This window comes from Asterias rubens, chromosome 17 (genome assembly GCF_902459465.1).
Source record: "Asterias rubens chromosome 17, eAstRub1.3, whole genome shotgun sequence".
Classification (NCBI taxonomy): Eukaryota; Metazoa; Echinodermata; class Asteroidea; order Forcipulatida; family Asteriidae; genus Asterias; species Asterias rubens.
The window spans coordinates 2783159-2803694 of NC_047078.1; the positions used below are offsets into that span (position 1 = coordinate 2783159).

General features: G+C 40.1%; 1 protein-coding gene across 1 annotated transcript; it reads right to left on the reverse strand.

The window, feature by feature from the left end:
* Positions 1–195: 195 nt before the first annotated feature.
* Positions 196–20140, reverse strand: LOC117301596 (ubiquitin conjugation factor E4 A-like). The gene is made up of 18 exons (XM_033785623.1): positions 19995–20140; positions 18865–19139; positions 17064–17185; positions 16349–16516; positions 15712–15856; positions 14938–15140; positions 13183–13365; positions 11571–11688; positions 10650–10871; positions 9166–9429; positions 7774–8185; positions 6401–6593; positions 4996–5109; positions 4193–4367; positions 2881–2957; positions 1914–2165; positions 877–1034; positions 196–409 (listed from the first exon to the last, which is right to left on the reverse strand). The coding sequence occupies exons 2-18, from the start codon at positions 19091–19093 to the stop codon at positions 298–300; spliced, it is 3147 nt and encodes a 1048-aa protein (XP_033641514.1). The 5' UTR covers positions 19094–19139; positions 19995–20140; the 3' UTR covers positions 196–297.
* Positions 20141–20536: the final 396 nt, after the last annotated feature.

Here is a 20536-nt window from a genome sequence, read left to right on the forward strand (position 1 = left end):
ATTTCTGATTTGGTGTTTCTTTGTTTTGCTGTCCTCTTATAACAACATTCCTGTTTTAAAGAGGTTATTTTACCAGTCCAAGTGACCTGCAGCCGGTTTCACAAAACGCTAGGATTAATCCTATCTCGAGTTAGGACGAGTAACCCGTCCTAACTTATGATGAGTTCAATACGTCCTACGTATTTTGATACGGAACTGAACCCGTCCTAAGTCCTAAGATTAATCCTAAGTTAGGAAGAGTTTGGTGAAATCGACGGCTGGTTATAACGAGAGTCGACTGTATTTGGAAACGGATCTCTATTTCTTGGAGTTCTCCCTCTTCCAGGCTATTATCTTTTCTCGTAGTTCATCGTTGGATTTGACTTCATCCATAGTCAGAGGTGCTCGATTGAAAGGATCAGTGTGATCGCTGTCAACAAAATAATAATCAATAAATTATCTGGGATTCAGGCATTGCATGGTGAGGATGTATCAAAATTTGGTTTGCAGTAACACCATTTTTATATCTACTTGCTGGGTCTATTGTGCTCTTTTGAGAACTTGCTGCTGTCTACTGCCGCGGAGTAGATTTCCAGAATTCAGGGGACTTCGTCAAGACAGATTCATATCAATGTAGTAGGATCTGGGCCCATTTCAAGTCTTCACGTGTTGAAGCCTTGGTGGGCGGTGCCAGGTAGGCCTGCACAGAACCACAAAACTTCACCCAGCACTCTGAGCAAAATACAGCACAGATTTCCCCCAGACTGCACTTCAGCAATGATGGCCCCATATCTAAAAATGAATAATTTTGTAGAACTGCTCGCCCTTGGTGGACTAAATTGGACTAAGAGCCCACCACTAAAATACGTCTACAACAACACTGAACTACACTCTTACCTGAGTAGATGCCTCGCTATGACAGATCGATCCATGATCTGACCCGATGATGGTAAGGTCACTGGGTCACTCATTAGGGTATAGGTCAAGGGGTCAATGAACTCATCTGGAGCATCGGCAAAGATTTCTTCCTCCTCTTCGTGCTTCTCCGCCATCGCCTAGGCAACCAGACAAGTAAAGTTGTGTTAACAAAGACAAATATATATCGGTACAAAGAACAGAACAAATGAAATGTGTCTATTTTGAAACAAATTGAGTAAAATACACCTTTATCTGTAGGCCATACAAACAAAATCAAACTTCTTGTCAGTCACAAGCAGTCAAAAGTCATTATAAAATTAGGTGAGGTGTCTGGAAGCACCAACTGTAAAACTCTTTTGAGTGGTGTTGGTTCTAAAAACCACCGGTTCTTTTCAAAAACCTACACTACTCAAAAGAGAAACCACAGATGTTGCTACCTCAAACCTCGCCTAATTACATGTATATTCACACCATGCAAAGTTTCAAATCCACCTTAGTCATATCATAACGTCCAAAAAATCCACAATAGAATGCGCTGTCCAATTGTGGAACTTTCTAAATGGGAGCTGCTTTTTAAAGGTAACAAATAAATTTGTAGATTTATAAGGAACGTTACAGAATTGGTATGAAACAAAAATCGTGAAGATCACAGATTGACATAAAACTTTCACGGTCTAATGATGATGATAGTAGAAAACATCCCTTGAAATATATTTGTCTGAAATGTCATATTTGATGAGAAAATAAATAATCTAACTACGCGTTTGGAGTTTATCGCTCAGTGAGCGTTTTATTCATTTTTATTTTGGCAGCGATGTAATGCAAAATTTATAACCGTTTTTTCACTGTTCTCTCGTGACCCAGATGGCAAATCGATCTAAAACTTCTACAGGTTTGTCAGTTTATGTATATGCTGGATTACATGAAGTGCTTACACTGCCAGCAACTGTTTTGTTAGTAAAAACCAATTATGTAATGTTCCTTTAATGTTCAATAAATTATAAAAAAAGACTTACTCTGACTTTATCAGCAAAAAACGTCATCTCAGAAATCATCTCTGGAGGAGCAAAGAGCTTCTTAAGGACGCGATCAGCACGAGTAAAAAGCGCAGGGGAGTACGACCTTCCGTCGCGTGACACCGCAGAACAGAAATCGTCGATGTCACCGAGGTTGATGTAGATCTGACAGATATGCTGGACGAGGCTACCCGGCTTGAAGTCAAACTCGTCAAAATCTTTTACTTTTAGAGCGCCCATCTTTGGGCCGACCTAGAAATGACAAAAGAAAGCATAAGTACATTCCTAGAAATGACAAAAGAAAGCATAAGTACATTCCTGGAATTTCACGAAGGTCATGGCCCCCGTTGCCTTGTTCTTGGCCTTGGTTGCCCTTCAAAAGTTTCCCATAGACTTTAAGATTTTCCAACTGAAGTGTCATTTTCAAAATTAAAATTGCCTTGCCCTCTCAAAGATGAAATTCTAGGCCTTGTAAAGTAACTTAAACTTTGCATGGTGGAAGTAAAGTTGGGTGAGGTTTGCAATTACACCCTGTGTAAACCTCTTTTAAAGGCAGTGGACACTATTGGTAATTACTCAAAATAATCATTATCATAAAACCTTTCTTGATTACGAGTAATGGGGAGGTGTTGATAGTATAAAACATTGTGAGAAACAGCTCCCTCTGAAGTGACGTAGTTTTCGGGAAAAAAAGTAATTTTCCACGAATTTGATTTTGAGACCTCAGATTTAGAATTCGAGGTCTTGAAATCAAGCATCTGAAAGCACACAACTTCGTGTGACAAGGGTACTTTTCTATCATTAATATCTCGCAACTTCGACAACCGATTGAGCTCAAATTTTCACAGGTTTGTTATTTTATGCATATGTTGAGATATACCAACTATGAAGACAATTATAACCAGTGTCTTTAAGTAGTTTTGGATAAGAGGAGAGATAAGGAATGAATGATAAGGCCAGAACATACCAGCTTCAGTAGGAAGTCGTTGAACATAGCAGCTATCCTATCTATCATCACTGGATGAACAAAGATCGTCTTTATCTCTGAAAGAACAAATAAAATATTGATTTACGAATATACAAATTATGAAACTGCATTCCACTTTTAGTTTCCAAATATTTACAAAAAAAAATGAAACATTTGTAAGCAGGAAATCAGTACGATACTTGAAGTTGAACTGCTTCTAGCTACCTGCGATCACAACGGTCTAGTTGGTAAGAAAACTTACCAACTAGATTGGCAAAGGTCCAGCCTTCGACTCCCACCCAAGTAATATCCCCGTTACTTTTGTTCACAGAACTCAGGGAAGTACTGAGTATATTGATGTAAGGGTAAAACCAAACGATAATAAGCAATTTGCATTTTTGTATTTGAATATTGTCTGATTGTCTGGTTTAATAATGTGCTTGATCACCAGTTATCACTTAATTAAATGTCCTCAGACTATCGTTGCTATGTCACATGATTAGGGGCAAGCTTTTGCATAGTTACAGAAGAGGCGTTGAACACCCATATACAATTCTATATGTGTACGTCACAAGGGTACCAGGGTTTGCGCATCTGGAGGTTGCTATACAAAAGCTTGCTCCAAACCATTTGACACAGCAACTGTCTCTATAGTCTGAGGAAGTCAAATGTAAGCGGTGCATTGTGACTAATAGCAAGCCATAATAATAATAATAATAATACACGGTTTTTATATAGCGCTTTTCACGGGGTGTCTCAAAGCGCTTCCGACATTATTACCCCTGGTCACTGGGCCTTAAATCATTCCTTAAACCATCTCAGCTCCCTGGGGAGTATACAGCCTGTGCGACAATTATATGCGCTACATGGCTAAACCAATCACAAGAACCATCTCTGCCCTCACAGGTACCCATTTACCCCTGGGTGGAGAGAAGCAATTATAGTTAAGTGTCTTGCTCAAGGACACAAGTGTCACGACCGGGATTCGAACCCACACTCTGCTGAATAGAAGCATCAGAGCTTGAGTTCGGTGCTCTTATCCACTCGGCCACGACGCCCCATAGCCATTGTACCAGACATTATTCAAATCTAACTCACAAATGGCTTATTAGAAAATCAATCTAGATTTTAGATTTTCTGTTATGTATAGTATTTAACTATTTTTACGACCGAGGTCTTGGAGGGCACATCTTTTTTTTATGACAGTCTTTTTTTACTTTTGCCTTTCCCTAGACAGCCTCTGCTTGTTTTTGTAAATTTTGTGTTATCCGAAGAAAAAAAAAGAAAAAAAGAAGAAAAAAAAACAACTCACCACTGGTGATAAAACTGAGTATATTCATTGACTCATTGGACATGACGTTGAAGAACCTTGCGATGGCGCCGTGCGTACGTAGCGAACTCTCTTGCTGCTGCAGGTCCTGCGGTCTGAGGCTGCGCCACTCGCCGCTGTCCTTCTTGTGCTGCATCTCTTTGATTTGCTTCAGGTTCTGGAATCGTGGGAAAGATATCGGTTGTTTTGTTGTAAAGAGGTGTGTTCTGGTGCAATGTCTAAAATAATGTTCACACAAGTCGAACATAACACAGTTTGTGGCCTTTCGAAGATTGTGGGAAATATATTGGCCCAATGTCATAAAGCCTGTAAGTACCAAACTTGCTAAGCACAGAAAAGTATTGCTTCTCCTGAAGAAACACCACTACTCAAAAGAGATATTTACATGGTGTTACCACAAACCTCTCTTAGTTATACTTCCACCATGCAAAGTTTCCAATCCTACTTAGAAAAGTTTTGCCTTTAAAATAGAAACAGGTTACTGTCCAAAATTACATTAAGTTTACATTGTTGTGACTGGTGCTTTATAGCAAAGAATTGGTCAAGCAGTGTTTTTTTGCTTTATGAAATTGGGCACTGGTTGATTTCTTGCAAAGAGGTGTGTTCCACTTGCATGAATGTTGTAAATTTCTAAAATGATGTTCACACAAGCGGAGCACAACCACGGTCTCAGAGAGATGGTAGTTTGGGGAGTGTTATCAAAATAAGAAAGACCCGCGTGATGGAGTTTTAAAAGTTTGAGGTGATGGATTTTTAAAAGTTTGAGGAAAAATTGAAAAACTTACATCCATGGCTTCATCCAGCATGAAGATGGCATCATTTATGAGGAGATTGATGAAACGAAGAAAGAGAGGAGCGTTGGCCGCTTCCATCGACTGCAAAGATTCTTCAGCTATGGCCTGGTATAGAAAGGAGACAAAAAATCAAAATGTTAGTCAAGGGCCTTGACAAACTTAATCCAGGACAAAAACAAATCAAAAATTTACTGAAGCTTTTCACTCTAATCACTGGTGTAATACAGCCCTGGGGAGGCCCAAGGAGTTTTTTGGCCTAAAGGTTACTGCGGCGCACTTCCACACTCAGGGATGCCAGTGACTCTTTTCTTTCAGAGCCTGAAAAAAACTTGCTGTGAAGGAAAGGGGGTCACCGCCCCTCCCCCGGCTCAGACCAAAAATAAATTAAAAAAAACAGAACAGCGATTTTTTTTGTAAAACCTAAAGAACAACAAATTCTGACCCCCCGCCAGAAATCTGTTTTCAAAAAATATATTTTTTCCGGCCAGATGAAACACGGAGTGCCGGCAAAATTAATTTTTTTTTTTTTAAAGCCAGAATTCCAGCAACAGCCGGAAAAAAACTGGCATCCCTGTACACTGACCCTTCCAAAGTCCTTATATCACGGGGTTCCAGTTGGCAGTTTCAAAAACACCCCAAGGTTTTACCGCTTGCCCTACTCCAGAGCAGGGGTGGCTTTTCTCCAGGGTATGCTATGCCCATTTGCTGGGGTAGAAAAGGGGTAGAGCGATCCAGGTGTGAAAGGGGGAGCCATTTATACCCTGGGGTTGACCTTGGGGAATCGAGTAGTGTGAACAGGCCTAGATAGGGTCCGGACAAAATGAATCCAAGACAGGGTTTATTCACCGAGAAGAACACAGTTCTCCGATGCACTAAAGACATGCCCTAATGCCAATGCACTCTGCTTGGTGATTTAACTGGCTGATTAAATGTAGTATAAACAAACTTGATGATTTGTAGTGCCAGTGATCTTGGCCCATGTTCATAGAGCTGCTAAGCACAAAAATTTGTCTAGCATGAAATTTCTTCCTTGATAAAAACAGCATTACCAACCAACAGTTGTTGTATTTTGCTTGTTACTGGTATTCAGCTGTTGTTTGCTAATACCCTGAAAATCACGTGGAAATATGGTTGGTAATCCTGTTTTTATCAAGGCAGAAATTTCATGCAAAGCAAATTTTTGTGCTTAGCAGCTCTATGAAATTGGGCCCTGGAAGATTTACCGGCTATTGTAGTAAACTATAGTATTTTCTCCTCGTCTTCTCTCTATTTGGGTTTTTGGCTTTGGCTAGTATAGTGATTAAGTTCACTTTTTCTGAGAAGTTTTGGCCTCACAACCAAATTTAACAAAATAAATAATGAACTAAATCCCTTTTAATCATTTCCAAGTTCTAACCTTCATGCTCTGCTTGTGTGGTTCTAAACTCCACAGATACTTCAGAATGTGGTACATGGGACGTCTGTAGTTGAACTTCTGATCGAAGGCGTGAGCATCGCCGGAGAACTCAATGTCAATGTAGATGCTGAGGACAGACCTAGAGACGAGGGGCAGAAGAGGATGCTCCAGGAAGATCTTCTCTCTGTTGAACCTTGGAGGAGGAAAACAAGATGGCTGATGAAAATTACGTTTAGATTCATGAGAAGGTTAAAGGCAGTGGACACTATTGGTAATTACTCAAAAAAATTATTAGCATAATTATAGTAACAATCAGAGAGAGCTGTTGATAGTATAAAACATTGTGAGAAACGGCTTCCTCTGAAGTAATGTAGTTTTTAAGAAGTAACTTTACACAAGTTCGATTTTGAGACCTCAGAATTAGATTTGGAGCTCTCAAAATCAAGCATCTCAAAGCACACAACTTCGTGTGACAAGGGTGTCTTTTCTTTCATTATTATCTGGCAACTTCGACAACCAATATTGAGGTCAAATTTTCTTAGTTTTTTGTTTGTTTGAGATACACCAAGTGAGGTGACTGGTCTTTGACAATTGCTAATAGTGTCCAGTGCCATTAAGAGATGATGAATAGGGGCTCCAATGTCAAATTGATCTTTGTGATGGCAGTAAAAAAAAATGTTAGAAGCCTACCGTAACTTTTGATAGTGTTAAAAGCATTTTGAGGAATATTTTACCTCAAATTAAATGTTATGTTTTATGCCCCAAAATTTTAATCTGAGAAATGATTCTCAGAATACGATTCCTATTAGGAATTATTCTTCCTGCGTGGACATATTTGTCCAGATTTTCAACCACATCTCTTCAAATGAAATTGTATACATCTACATTTATAGAAGATTAAAACAATCAATGGTAAAAAAAGAAGAAGATATATAAGTTGTCTTTAAAGGCAGTGGACACTATTGGTAATTACTCAAAATAACTATTGGCATAAAACCTTTCCTGGTAACGAGTAACGGAGAAAGGTTGATAGTATAAAACATTGTGAGAAATGGCTCCCTCTGAAGTAATGTAGTTTTTGAGAAAGAAGTAATTTTCCACGGATTTGATTTCAAGACCTCAGATTTAGAATTTGAGGTCTCGAAATCAAGCATAAAAAAGCATACAACTTCGTGTGACAAGGGTGTTTTTTTTTATTTCATTATTATCTCGCAACTTCGACGACCAATTGAGCTCAAATTTTCACAGGTTTGTTACTTTATGCATATGTTGAGATACACCAAGTGAGAAGACTAGTCTTTGACAATTACCAATAGTGTCCAGTGTCTTTAAATACTATGCATTTAAATAAGTGAAAGAAAAGCTGGACTTACATTGTCACAGCAGTGTTTCTCTGCTCCTTCGGCGGCATCAACCCTTCCAAAACCTCAGCCAGTTTGGCTCGTAGATGAGGGTTATTCATCCGGCCTTTGCTCCCCATAAAGGTCACGATAAAGGTCATGAGGTGACCTAGCGACTCCGCCCCTTCCTGGAACTTCTTCTCGGAGAACCTCCGCAGGAACTGCATAAAGTTGATCAGGTTCTCCGCCAGGAATTCTGGGATGTGGGCGAGGGCCGGAGGGGTGGAGTCAGGGAGGGGGTAGGTTGGGGTACGGAGAGTAGTTCGGTCATCGGTGGTTGCCAGCTGGATGAGAAGGCGGGCTGTGGCGATGTGGAGGTCCCAGCTGTGTTGGATGAGTTTGGGTTCGAGGAGAGATGCTCGGAGGGAGAGGAAGAGCGACATGGCTGGGGGAGAAAAATGTTTAGCAGTAACACTCCTATTCTTTATTCATTTTGGTATTTAACCATATACACCGATGTGAATTAGCACTGTATACTCAGAACTCACCCAAGTTCTGTGAAACAAAAACCACAGGCATATTACTCGGGTGGGATTCGAACCCACAACCTTTGCAATTATAGAACAGTGTCATACCAACTAGACCACGGAGATTGCCCGGTGGCTAGAGGCACTCCTATTCTTGGTCAGGTACCTCCTCAAAAGTCAGAATGGTGGGAACATTCAAAGTTTGAGTGATAAGGAATGTTCAAAAGTTGGAATTGTAGGAACATTCAAAAGTCAGATTGGTAGGAATGTTCAACAGTCGGAATGGTAGAAACGTTTAACCCCAGGGGTGGATTTCACAAAGAGTTAAAACTAGTCTTATCTTAAGTTAGGGAGAGTTACTCGTCCTAACTTAAGACGAGCCATACGATTTGTGTACCTCCTAGGACTAGTCCTAACTCTTTGAGAAGTAAATAGCTTGACTTATCGTTTTCAGAGAAAAACACACCAATTTCTAGATAAACTTTATAGGCACTGGACACTATTGGTAATTACTCAAAATAATTATTAGCATAAAACCTTACTTGGTAACGAGTAATGGAGAGCTGTTGGTAGTTGTGAAAAACAGCTCCCTCTGGGAATGAGTAACGTAGTTTTCGAGAGAGAAGTAATTTTCCACGAATTGGATAACCTCAGAATTGGATTTTGAGGTCTCGAAAACTCTGAAAGCACAAAACTTCGTGTGACAAGGGTTTTTTTTTCTTTCATTATTATCTCGCAATTCCGACGACCAATTGAGCTAAAATGTTCACAGGTTTGTTATTTTATGCATTTATATGTTGAGATACACCAAGAGAGAAGACTGGTCTTTGACAACTACCAATAGTTTTTAGTGTCTTAAAAAAAATCTGAATCCAGAAAAAAGTAAATGAAAACACACCAATGTCCATTTGCTCCCTCATCCTTTCGATGGCTGGGTTCCGTGCCCCAGCCGTCCCAAGTCTAGTCATCTCTTGATACGCTTCCTGGACACGATGGAGCTCCTTATTGAGACGGTTAAACTTCTCTAAGACGCTATGGAAGCCCATGTTGAGACAGCGCTGAGTAATGAAGAAGACCTCAGTGGTGAATTTGTATGGTGGGTTGGTTGGAAGGCCTGGGGCGTCATCCTCAAGCTGGATTAAGCAGGTTTCAGCAGGAAGACCTGGAGATAAAAAAAAAGTATTTTGCCAGTTACCTTTAAATTCAAAAAACAAAAGTGACATTTATTTCCATATTTCATGAAAGTTTTAAATCAGTATGTAGCCAAAACAATAATTTTTAAAGAAGTAACCGAGTCAGGCCGAGTGGTTAAGAGCACCGAATTCAAACTCTGGTGCTTCTGATCAGCAGAGTGTGGGTTCAAATCCCACAGCCGTGACACTTGCTTTGTCCTCCGGATGGGACGTAAAGCCGTTGGTCCCCTGTGTTGTGTAATGCATGTAAAAGAACCTATGTAGTGCACTTATCGAAAAAGAGAAGGGATTCGCCCCGGTGTTCCTGGCAGTGGCTACTGATATTATGCCGTAGCAGCTTCGTAAAATTTATAAGGTGCTACATAATTGGGTCTCAGAATTCATCACTTCAATAACCTCTCTTTCAGCGCCTTGAGTACCTTGATGGTAGATACGTGCCCTATAAGACTTCAATATTATTATTACAAGAAGAGCTCTTTTTACAAGGAAGAGAGCCTTAATCTTGTTTGATGGTAAAAGTTGACCTCTCCATACTGTGACTTATAGACTGTATTGAATATGACGTCACGCATCTCAAATATCTGACCTACAAAATGGCGTCTGTGTGTGTGCGTGGGTGTGTGCGTGCAATGTGCCGTAGAAATCAAACCGGGAATGTTGCGTGTTGCGTGCTTCGATGATGTACACGTTTGGACGCGCATACGGTTTGCCCTACAAGATGGCGACTTTTCATAGGGGTTTCGGTCTAAGTAGCGTGTTGGCTTGGTTATCCTTTACAAGAGTTGTCTGTGTACAACAGTGTTTTGCAGTTGGTGAGTGGTGATTAAAAAACTTGCCTCTTGAAATACAACCAGTTGAACAAACAGTTTGTGGAAACAACAATATTTTTTACACAATAGCGAACCATGTTCTGATATGAAATTACAGAAAATCTAGACAATAGACCGATCCATTAGGCTCCGCCCACGGCGCACGTGTGAGCAAGGACATGAGCCTATCCAATGCCATTCTGCACAACTCTGCTGCGCACGCCAAGCATACGCGCACGCATGTCAGACTTTATTTGTCTGACTTTTGGTTGCGCAATGGGTTGTGATTGGTCAATATGCAATGGGGGCGGAGCTTAATTGATCAGTCTATTTTGAGGGATACTTATGTGATTCATTATAATCTACTTTTAAAATCCCACCTCGTAGATGAACTCCTTTCGTCTTCATCTCCTCATCATCAGCGCCATCGCTCAGCTCAAGACGACTGTAGCTCAGATCTACATCCAGTATTTTGCTGGACTCGGACGAGGTGAACGGTGCGCAGAACCGCACCATGACCGCGCTCAGGTTCATGAAGAATGAGTCGCTGGCATAGGTCTGGCCAAAGTTTGGCATCTCGCGAGACCAGAGTTTACCTCGACCTGTGATGGATAGTTCATAAAAATATGAATTTTAGTGACCCGGCAGAGCCAATTTCAAGAAGATGCTTTCTTAGGTGAGATTTGCGGTAAAAAAAGTAGTGGTAGTTCTGGAAAAAACGTTGGTTGACAACTCAAAGTTTAGATCACTATGCTCTCATCATCTCCAGGAGGATGCTAGGTAGTTACTTATAGACCTTAAAGGAACATGTTGCTTTGGATCGGACGAGTTGGTCTTTGAAAAGCGTTTGTCGCCGTTTGTTATAAAATGCATATGATTAGAAAGACATTTTAAAAGTAGAATATAATGATCCACACAAGTATTACTCGAAATTGCATGGTGTTCCTTTTACCTCGTCGACTAACACGGTCGGCCACTTGTGGTAGTCAAATTTCTTGACTCCCATAAATGGCCGACCGTGTTAGTTCGCAAAGTAAAAGGAAAACCACACAATTTCGAGGCAAATTTGTGTGGATCATTGTATTCTACTTTTAAAACATCTTTCCAATCATATGCATTTTATAACAAATGGTTACAAACACTTTTCAAAGACCAACTCGACCGATCCAAGGCACCGAACGTGTTCCTTTAAAATGTTCCAGTAGAACCTGGAAATCATGCCCTTTGCAACTGATAATGGCCTTGCCCTCTCAAAGATGAAATTCCACACCTGACAAATAGTCACAAAGGTAAATCCTTACCTGAGTTACAATGTAGACAGTTCCCAAGCCACGCAAGAAGTTTGTTTTTATTTTCCGTCGATGACTTGAAGATCCCTTTGAAGATATTGTAGACACTCTCATTCAATATGGCTATTGGCTGAGGAAACAAGAAAAATGCAAGCCTGAATTATTTGTGTCCTTGAGCAGCATCTCTGATGCTCATTGGCTACAAAGCTCTTAATGGCAAGGCTCCCCACTATATTTCTGAACTGCTTCAAGTTTACACTCCATCAAGGAATCTTCGATCAAGTTCCATGCTTCTCCTCGTTGAACCCAAGTCTGGACAGTCATGGGGTGACAGGTCTTTTTCTTCAGCTGCGCCACGCATCTGGAACTCTCTACCACTTAATCTTAGATCTTGTCTTTGTACCACAAAATTCAAATCTATTCTCAAAACTTATCTTATGTCACAGGTTTTCAAGGACTAACTTTGTTATGTCTGAGTTTTTTTTTATTTTTTTTACTGCTCCTTGAACACCCAGCAGGGTGGATATGTGCGCATTACAAGTCTTTTTCTTATTATTATTATACACTACAAACATTTGCTTTGTTTGATTGCATACAAACCAGTAGGTTCCACGTACCAGGATTGGTAGTGCTTGCAACAATCGTGGAAGAACAGGGCTACTTATCATCTTGCCTTGCTCTCTACCAACCGCCACGCTCAAGCTTGCGATCAGCTTTTGACACCACACGCCTACACGAACACTCAACCATCAGAACACTCTCATCTGCTCACAACCGGACTTTCTCTATTGTTGCTCCCCGAATATGGAACAACCTCCCAGTACGCATCAGAAATTGCAACTCTTTGACATTGTTAAAAAAATCTCTAACAATGCACTTGTATCAGATGTTAACATGTTGTAGTTTTAGTTCCATTGATTTTGCTTTTTTCAGCGCTTTGATCTTGATGTAAAAGTGCTTTACAAATATTTAGTTGTATGTATGTATGTATGTATGTCTTTCCTGGTGTTGTGGTTCACACTCTTGTTTATAGGTTTATAGGTTTCTTCAGGCTTGCAAGCTACAGTGTTTAAAGGAACACGTTGCGTTTGATCGGTCGAGTCGGTCTTTGAACAGCGTTCTGTAACGGTTTGTTATAAAATGCGTATGGTAAGAAAAATGTTGTAAAAGTAGAATACAATGATCTACACAAGCATGCCTTGAAAGTGCGTGGTTTACTTTTTACCTCGTCCACTAACACGGTCGGCCGTTTATGGGAGTCAAAATTTTGACTCCCATAAATGGCCGACCGTGTTATTGACTCCCATAAATGGCCGGCCGTGTTAGTCCGCGATGTAAACGGAAAACCAAGCGATTTTGAGTGATAGTCTGATAGTTGTGTGGATCATTATATTCTACTTTTAAAACATCTTTCTAACCATATGCATTTCATAACAAACGGTTCCAGACGCTTTTTATAGACCAACTCGTCCGATCAAATGCATCGTGTTCCTTTAATTTCACTTTATGAGGCACCCTTGATTTCAATACCAGAAACAATTGTAATAACAATAAAACCATCTGGAGAATTTTTTTGAAAAATACCTCAAGTGGGATTCGAACCAATGACGTTCTACATTCTTACCTGCCATAGGAATTGCTGGGTAGCGTTGTGGTCTCTCTGGGATGACCGGGAGGGGTTGACAAAGAACTCCGACGGCTGTTGATGTTTTGGAACGCATGAGAGTGACAGCAGAATCCCTATGACAGAGTCCTCGTAACTCTTGGCTTTTTTCGAGTCCTTTGGCGTCAAATGCTCCACTAGAATCTAAAATTCAAATAAAATATCAAACAGGATTTGAAACTTTGCATGGTGGGAGTATAATCGGTAAAGTTTGCTGTACCACCATGGGTAAATCTTTTTTGATGAGTGTTGGTGATAGAGTTATATATAAGAACTAGAGGGCGCACTGGCCTATATATGCAGTCCGGCATGCGCGCATGCGGCCATTTTCTATGTTGTCGAAAACAGCATCGCACAGCGTGTGTTTGTGCGGCCGTTTTGTAAGTTGACAAAACAGCATCACGTAGCATTCGATAAACACAAACTCCAACGTGTACTTCTTATTCAACGCGCGTACAGAATGGTGCGCGTGTCTCCCGTCACGTTTGTGCAAGTTATATATATAACTCTATGGTATTGGTTCTGAAAAATTACTGGTGATTGACAACTCAACATTCCCATTAGTAGGCTCTGATTGTGGATGCTGCTTAAAGGATTTGGGTACTTTTCGTAACACAAAACACAATGTCCACAGATTGACATTAAACTTACACCATTTGAAGATAACGATAGTAGAAAGCTTATCTTAAAATATTAGTTGCTGAGGTGCTGTAGTTTTTGAGAAATGAGTAAAACAATGTCATGAAAATACGTTTTTACATGCTAAAATAATTTTCGTCTCATGATCACTGAGGCGACAATTATTTTCATGACATTGTTTTACTCATTTCCCCAAAACTACAGCATCTCAGCAAGTAATATTTTCAGTGAAGCTTTCTTCTGTCATTATCTTCAAACTGTGTAAGTTTAATGTAAATCTGTGGACATTGTGTTTTTTGTCCTACAGAGAGTACATAGGACCCTTTAAGCACTGCCTATAAGATTAACTGATAGTTGAGCTTGGCTCGATGGTTCACAAAGTAAGGATCAGGAACATGATAAGCTGGGCTTAGCTCAGTGTAGCGTGTAGGCTCGGTTAGTTGTTTAGATTTCAATCCCAGCTCCAGCCTGCACACTTCACCAGGGTAGGCCTATTTGTAGGGGTTGATCAGGGGTACTAAAGCTAAGTGTGAAAGGGACGTCTGTTATTCCCCTGGCAGGAACAGGAACATGATAAGCTGGGCGTAACTTTGTAAAGTGTGTAGGCTTGGTTTATTGTTTAGATTTCAATCCCAGCTCCAACCTAAACGGTTCACTAGGGTAGGCCTATTTGCCTGGGTTGATCAGGGTTAAAGCTAAGTGTGAAAGGGTTGTCTGTTATTCCTTTGGAGTGCCCCCAGGGGAATAGAGTAGTGTGAAAAGGGCTTAAGATATTCTGTCTCCAGTGTTGTAGCCACGGTGGGCGGTGGCCGACGGGCCTGCCTAGAACTAGCAAATTTCACTCAGCACTCTGAGCAAAATGTAATGTGCTGCCCAGCACAGATTTCCCCCAGACTGCACTTCAGTAACGATGGCCCCATATCTAAACATGGATAATTTTGTTGAGCCGCTGGCCCTTGGTGGACTGAATTGGAATAGAGCCCGCCACTAAAATTGGTCTAGCTACAACACTGTCTCTCCTACGTCTACTTAGTATAAAATTTCTCCCTCTACGATATTCTGTCTCCCTCAGCATACCTGTGCTAAACACGGCCGTCTGGTGAATATCTCTATCACAGCACAGTACGCAGCATTTCTAGAGTTTGACAATGAGGGCGAATTTGTCATTTCTTTGTAGAGGAGTTCAAGTAGAGGACAGAAGGCATCAGAGATTTGAAAGTCTTCATCGAGAAGTATAGCATCGGCAATCTCCAGGAGGAAGGCCACAACCTTGTCCATCTCTGGGAATAAGTTTAGAAACAATAACATAAAATGACATTGCAAAAGATGATGCTAGGTCTGATGGAGGGTTTTGGTTTTGACATTACGTGAATCACCCATTCAAAGCAATACACGAGTTTGCCTATTACAAACTTGGGTCGGTACTCACTGGTTTGGGAATTGAGAAGCTTTCATCAAGATCTACTTATCTGATAAAAAGTTCATGAAGCTTTAACTTGTGGTTTAGGTTTGTCACTGCCTGTCAGTTTACTGACACAAATATTGACAAACTTTCACAGGTTCTTGTTTATAATGTGAAGTACTTGGAAACATGAAATCAACTTTGAATCATAAAAACCAACCAAATATATCATTGAGAAATCGAATAAGAAACAGTAGGACTTTCTCTCTGCTCTTTAGCAATTCCATTAATTGACACCAGCAAGAGGGTGAATGTTTACTTACTGGGTGAACAATTACTTTAATGATAATGACTGAAATGAGTCACAGTGACACCGGTGAGTAGACTTTAGACATTTTTGTTTTAAAAAGGGAAATTCGTGTGATTATAGAAATTATATGGCAACTTACCGCCTTTGGAGAAGTTCTGCAGGAGGAGGTCTAATGTTTGGGCGTGTACGTCCTGCCCAGGGAAGAGCTCCGGAGTCAAGAGGCAAGTCACAGCATTGGAGACAGCTACCAGTCTACACCTCTCTGCATATTCATGTAGATTACCCTGAGGTCAAAGGGCAAAGGTTAAAACAATGCAATGAATAAAGGTACACAAATGAGTCCATTGTGTTGTGGTGTGGGCAACACAAATACATTTTGTTTGGGGAGGAAGACTTATTAACTTTTTCTAATACAGAATTTTGAAAATTCTAAAAAAGGCATTTTAGGCTTTAAAAAAAAAAGGAAAAGGGGAGTGAAAGACTTAACAAGCTCTCTCTACCAGCAGACCAGGGGTGACAGACAATCTGAAACTATGATCCAAATCTCTTGGAGGTTGAGATGATAGCATTTCCACCTCTTGATTACCTCTGGGGTTTAGATTTCACAAAGCGTTTAGGAACAGTTTCCTCAGCAATAGAGAATTAAAATCAAAGAGCAGGAGTTCTTTATGTTAGGAAAGTAAATAAAGGTAGATTTGTGGTTCACCAGGCACACACAAAATGTCTGAATTCAGATAATCAGATAAACGTCTGAAATTTCTCATCTCTGAAGATACCTTCTTTGTCTTGGATTGTTGGATGCTACTCCAATGGCATCTCTGTAGGTACCGCATCACATCCTTCTCCCCCGCCTCCTTCTGCTCCTGAGAGCAAGTCACAGACGACGAGTTCATGGTGATGACGTGGAACGCTGGGTCTTCAAGAAGAAGCCTCTCAAATATTGCCTACAGAGAAAAGATCAATGAGGAGTCATGATTAACGCTTGAAAGACCATAATGACAAGATCTGGGGTTGGTTTCACAAAAGATTAAGACCAGTCTTCACTTGAGATAGGACGAGTCAGGACTTTAGCCTAAAGTTTTTAAAATCTCCTACTCTTTGTGAAATCAACCCTTGATCTGTTTCCACTCAAACAAAAAGACCAAAGGAGAGATGAGTGTCTTGAATTGACATTTTCAAATGTTTTCCATAGTATATTTTGAAACAAAACCAAATTATGGTCATACTTTGTTCGTTAGACAGTTTTACAGAAAACCAATGTGTCCAAAAACTCAACAAATATAGAAATTAATGGTCTCTTAAGGGTTAGAAACTGTCCACTAATGCGTCTCAACTGAACCTTAAAATTCAAGCTCACTGTGTCTGCTCCAATTAATGAAATTCCAGTCTTTATACCATGTAAGTTGTGTGTGCAACTAATGTTATGAATGCACACCCTTTAAGATCAGATGAAATCAGCTATTAAAAATGTAATGAATTCCACAACTTTACCTGATCAATGACGTCCCATCCAAGCCAGCTCCAAGTACCTCCACTGTCTTCTTTAAGCTTATCAGCCGTTTCAATGAGATAAACACAGCGTGGGGGCATCCCACGTTCATTCGTTTCTCCCTCTGACAGAAAGAAAAATATATGAAACAAATTTCACTAACCCTTATACTTAAAAATACATTCGGATGGTTTGGGATTTTAATTGTCAAATCCATCTATCAAGCAAACTCTTGGAAGGTTTTCTTTTAATAGAGAGATTGCCACTTAAAGACAGTGGACACTATTGGTAATTGTCAAAGACCAGTCTTCTCACTTGGTGTATCTCAACATATGCATAAAATAACAAACCTGTGAAAATTTGAGCCTTGTCAAACGAAGTTGTGTGCTTTCTGATGCTTGATTTCGAGACCTCAAATTCTAAACTTGAGGTCTCGAAATCAAATTCGTCTAAAATTACTTCTTTCTCGAAAAACTGCGTCACTTCAGAGGGAGCTGTTTCTCACAATGTTTTATACCATCAACCTCTCCCCATTACTCGTAATCAAGAAAGGTTTTATGCTAATAATTATTTTGAGTAATTACCAATAGTGTCCACTGCCTTTAAAGGCAGGAAGGTGAGTGCTGCACTAAACCGGTTTGGGCTGTTGACCCAAATCAACTGTCACTAGAGGCACGTTGCCACCTACTCCTTGGATTGAAATAGGGTTACGCAGTATTACGATGAAGGCAGGAATCATCCACTAGGAACCTGGATGGTAAAGCAGATTACACTTACTTCCCAACTTTGTACAAAGCAATTACATGGTTAAGTGTCTCGCTCAAAAGGGAAAAACACCAGAGATAGGTCATGTGAACTAGGTTTGTTCGCGCAAAGATCTATGGTTAAAGACAGTGGACACTATTGATAATTGTCAAAGACTAGTCTTCACAGTTGGTGTATCTCAACATTATATATGCATAAAATAACAAACCTGTGAAAATTTGAGCTCAATTGGTCGTTGTAGTTGCGAGATAATAATGAAAGAAAAAAACACCCTTGTCAAACGAAGTTGTGTGCTTTGTGAACTAAAATTCTAAACTTGAGGTCTTGAAATCAAATTCGTGAAAAATTACTTTTCTCGAAAACTACGTCACTTCAGAGGGAGCTGTTTCTCACAATGTTTTATACTACCAACCTCTCCCCATTACTTGTAATAAAGAAAGGTTTTATGACGATAATTATTTTGAGTAATTACCAATCGTGTCCACTGCCTTTAACGAGTGGTTGTTTAGTGGTGTATATGTAGGGCATGCGTACAGAAGTTGTAGTGCGAACGAATGTAGTCGATGTTATCAACATGACTTTCGACATAAGACACAGTATCATTTTGTTATACCGAGTCAACTCTGCGCTGTATGAAAACGGCTGTTGGTAACCAGCGATGCGACCATCCCCCTTGCCCTGTAGGTTGGTTCCAAATTGTCGACTAGCGTAGTCCAACTCTAGGCCTATCGTTGACTAGACAGACTTCAGACAATGTTATGTTAGTCAAACTATGGTCAACGATAGTCCTTGCGCGAACTTGGCCTTATAATAATAATACAAAATTTATTTATACTGCGCCAATTCCAGGCAAACCTGTTCAATGGCGCATGACAATGAACGATAAAAATATTAATCATTAAACCATCTAGGAAGTAAACAATAAAATAAAAAAATATATACAGTGTTTAAAATGCAGAGAACCATTGAGAGCCTAGACTGATCGGCCAAAAAAGGCCTACGTATAGCTTTTACCATTGGATCTCGGACTGAGCTTACCATGATCTACCGTCACCAAGAAGACTGTCTGAATCATACGATCAATATCTTGCACCTGTTGAACCTCGGAGGTTGCGACCTCATCACTACCCCCTGCCCCATCACCTTTGACCTTCAGACATTGGTCACTTATATCTGGCAAAACCTCTGCACTTTGACCTGTGATGACCTCTGGCTCTTCAGTTGGCGTTGACTGCAGGAGTGCAAAGGGGTTGAAAGCGGAGTCCATTCTTGATAGGATGAAGTTAATTTAGCAGCAATGTGATGTTTGACTGCTGCGGGTGCAAAGGTGCAAAGAAGCAGAAATCAATGAATGACAAAGTTAAGAAAGAAACAAATTTCCCTGATGATTGATCCCAATCATGCAAATCAAGTACGACATCATCGGCCAGCTTGGGCCTTGGCTATTTTTTAGGAATAGGACCCAGGTCAGAATTACTTAGAATTTGGGATAAGGAGCAAGAGGAATGTACTGCAAGGAGATTTTGATGATAAACACTGACAAGTTACTGACTGACGAACCAACCCAGTTTTTAGTTTCTCACTCACACATGCATGCTCACCATCAATCAATCATGACCATCTGACTGATGCCTGAGTTACTGTTTGGTAACTGTCAAAGACAAGTATTCTCACTTGGTGTATCTCATCATAAGCATAAAATAACAAACCTGTGAAAATTTGGGCTCAATTGGTCATCGAAGTTGCGAGATAATAATGAAAGAAAAAACATCCTTGTTGGAACGAATTTGTGTGCTTTCAGATAGGAATAAAATACTTCTTTTTTCTAGCTATAGAAGTCTTTTATTATTTTAGGGAGTAATTACCTCTTTCTCAAAAACTACGTTACTTCAGACTCTGAAGCGAGGGAGTCGTTTCCAACAATGTTTTATACTATCAACAGCTTTCCAATGCTCGTTACCAAGTCAGTTTTTAAGTTGATATTTTGTTTTGAGTAATTTCCAAACGTGTAGCCCTACCTTGCCTTCCCTTTATGAAAGTTGATTGAGCAGAGAGACAAATAATATTAAAGGCTTTAATATTATTTGTCTCTCTGCTCAATCAACTTTCAAGCCAAACCTAATTAAATTACTTATTGAATACAACTATAACAATCATAATGTACGCACCTGTCTTGTTAGAATAAGATGATTATTTAATTTGTCCACTTGTAGCAGAATTCATACTCCCTCTCCGAAACAGTTCTTAAAATCACAGTGTTACATACTATCGAAAAATTACAGAATGGGATGGACTTAATCACAAAATAAAACACACGTATGATTAAGGGCGCCCTCAACAGTTTGGTCACTCTCTGTCAAAAAAAAAAATACGGGCCGTGGCAAAAAGATAACAGTGATGGGCGTGGTCGTCTAGGCTTGTCTTGCTTTTGCGAACGCTAGATGATCAAAATGTCAAAGTAGGGGGTATGTTTAGAAGAACTTCACCACATATGACGCAAAAGCTTTCTGGAGATTAAGTAACTAGCTCTTTGTTAAGCTAACACCCTTAGCGCCCCCCCCCTAGCGCCCCACCCCCTTACGCAATCTCCAGAAGATCTACCACCAATGACTTATTGTTTCTTCTGTGCCTCATAGAGCAAACCTTTGATTTACGCACTTTATAAACTATTTATTTATAACTGATTGATTGGTTTAATAACATACAAATT

Coding starts and splice junctions, on each gene's coding strand:
- LOC117301596 (XM_033785623.1), bottom strand. CDS start 19,093: ATGGACTCCGCTTTCAACCCCTTTGCACTCCTGCAGTCAACGCCAACT. Junction 10,872..11,570: donor CTGTCTACATTGTAACTCAG/GTAAGGATTTAC, acceptor TATCCATCACAG/GTCGAGGTAAACTCTGGTCT. Junction 2,958..4,192: donor ACTCAGTTTTATCACCAGTG/GTGAGTTGTTTT, acceptor TTGTTCTTTCAG/AGATAAAGACGATCTTTGTT.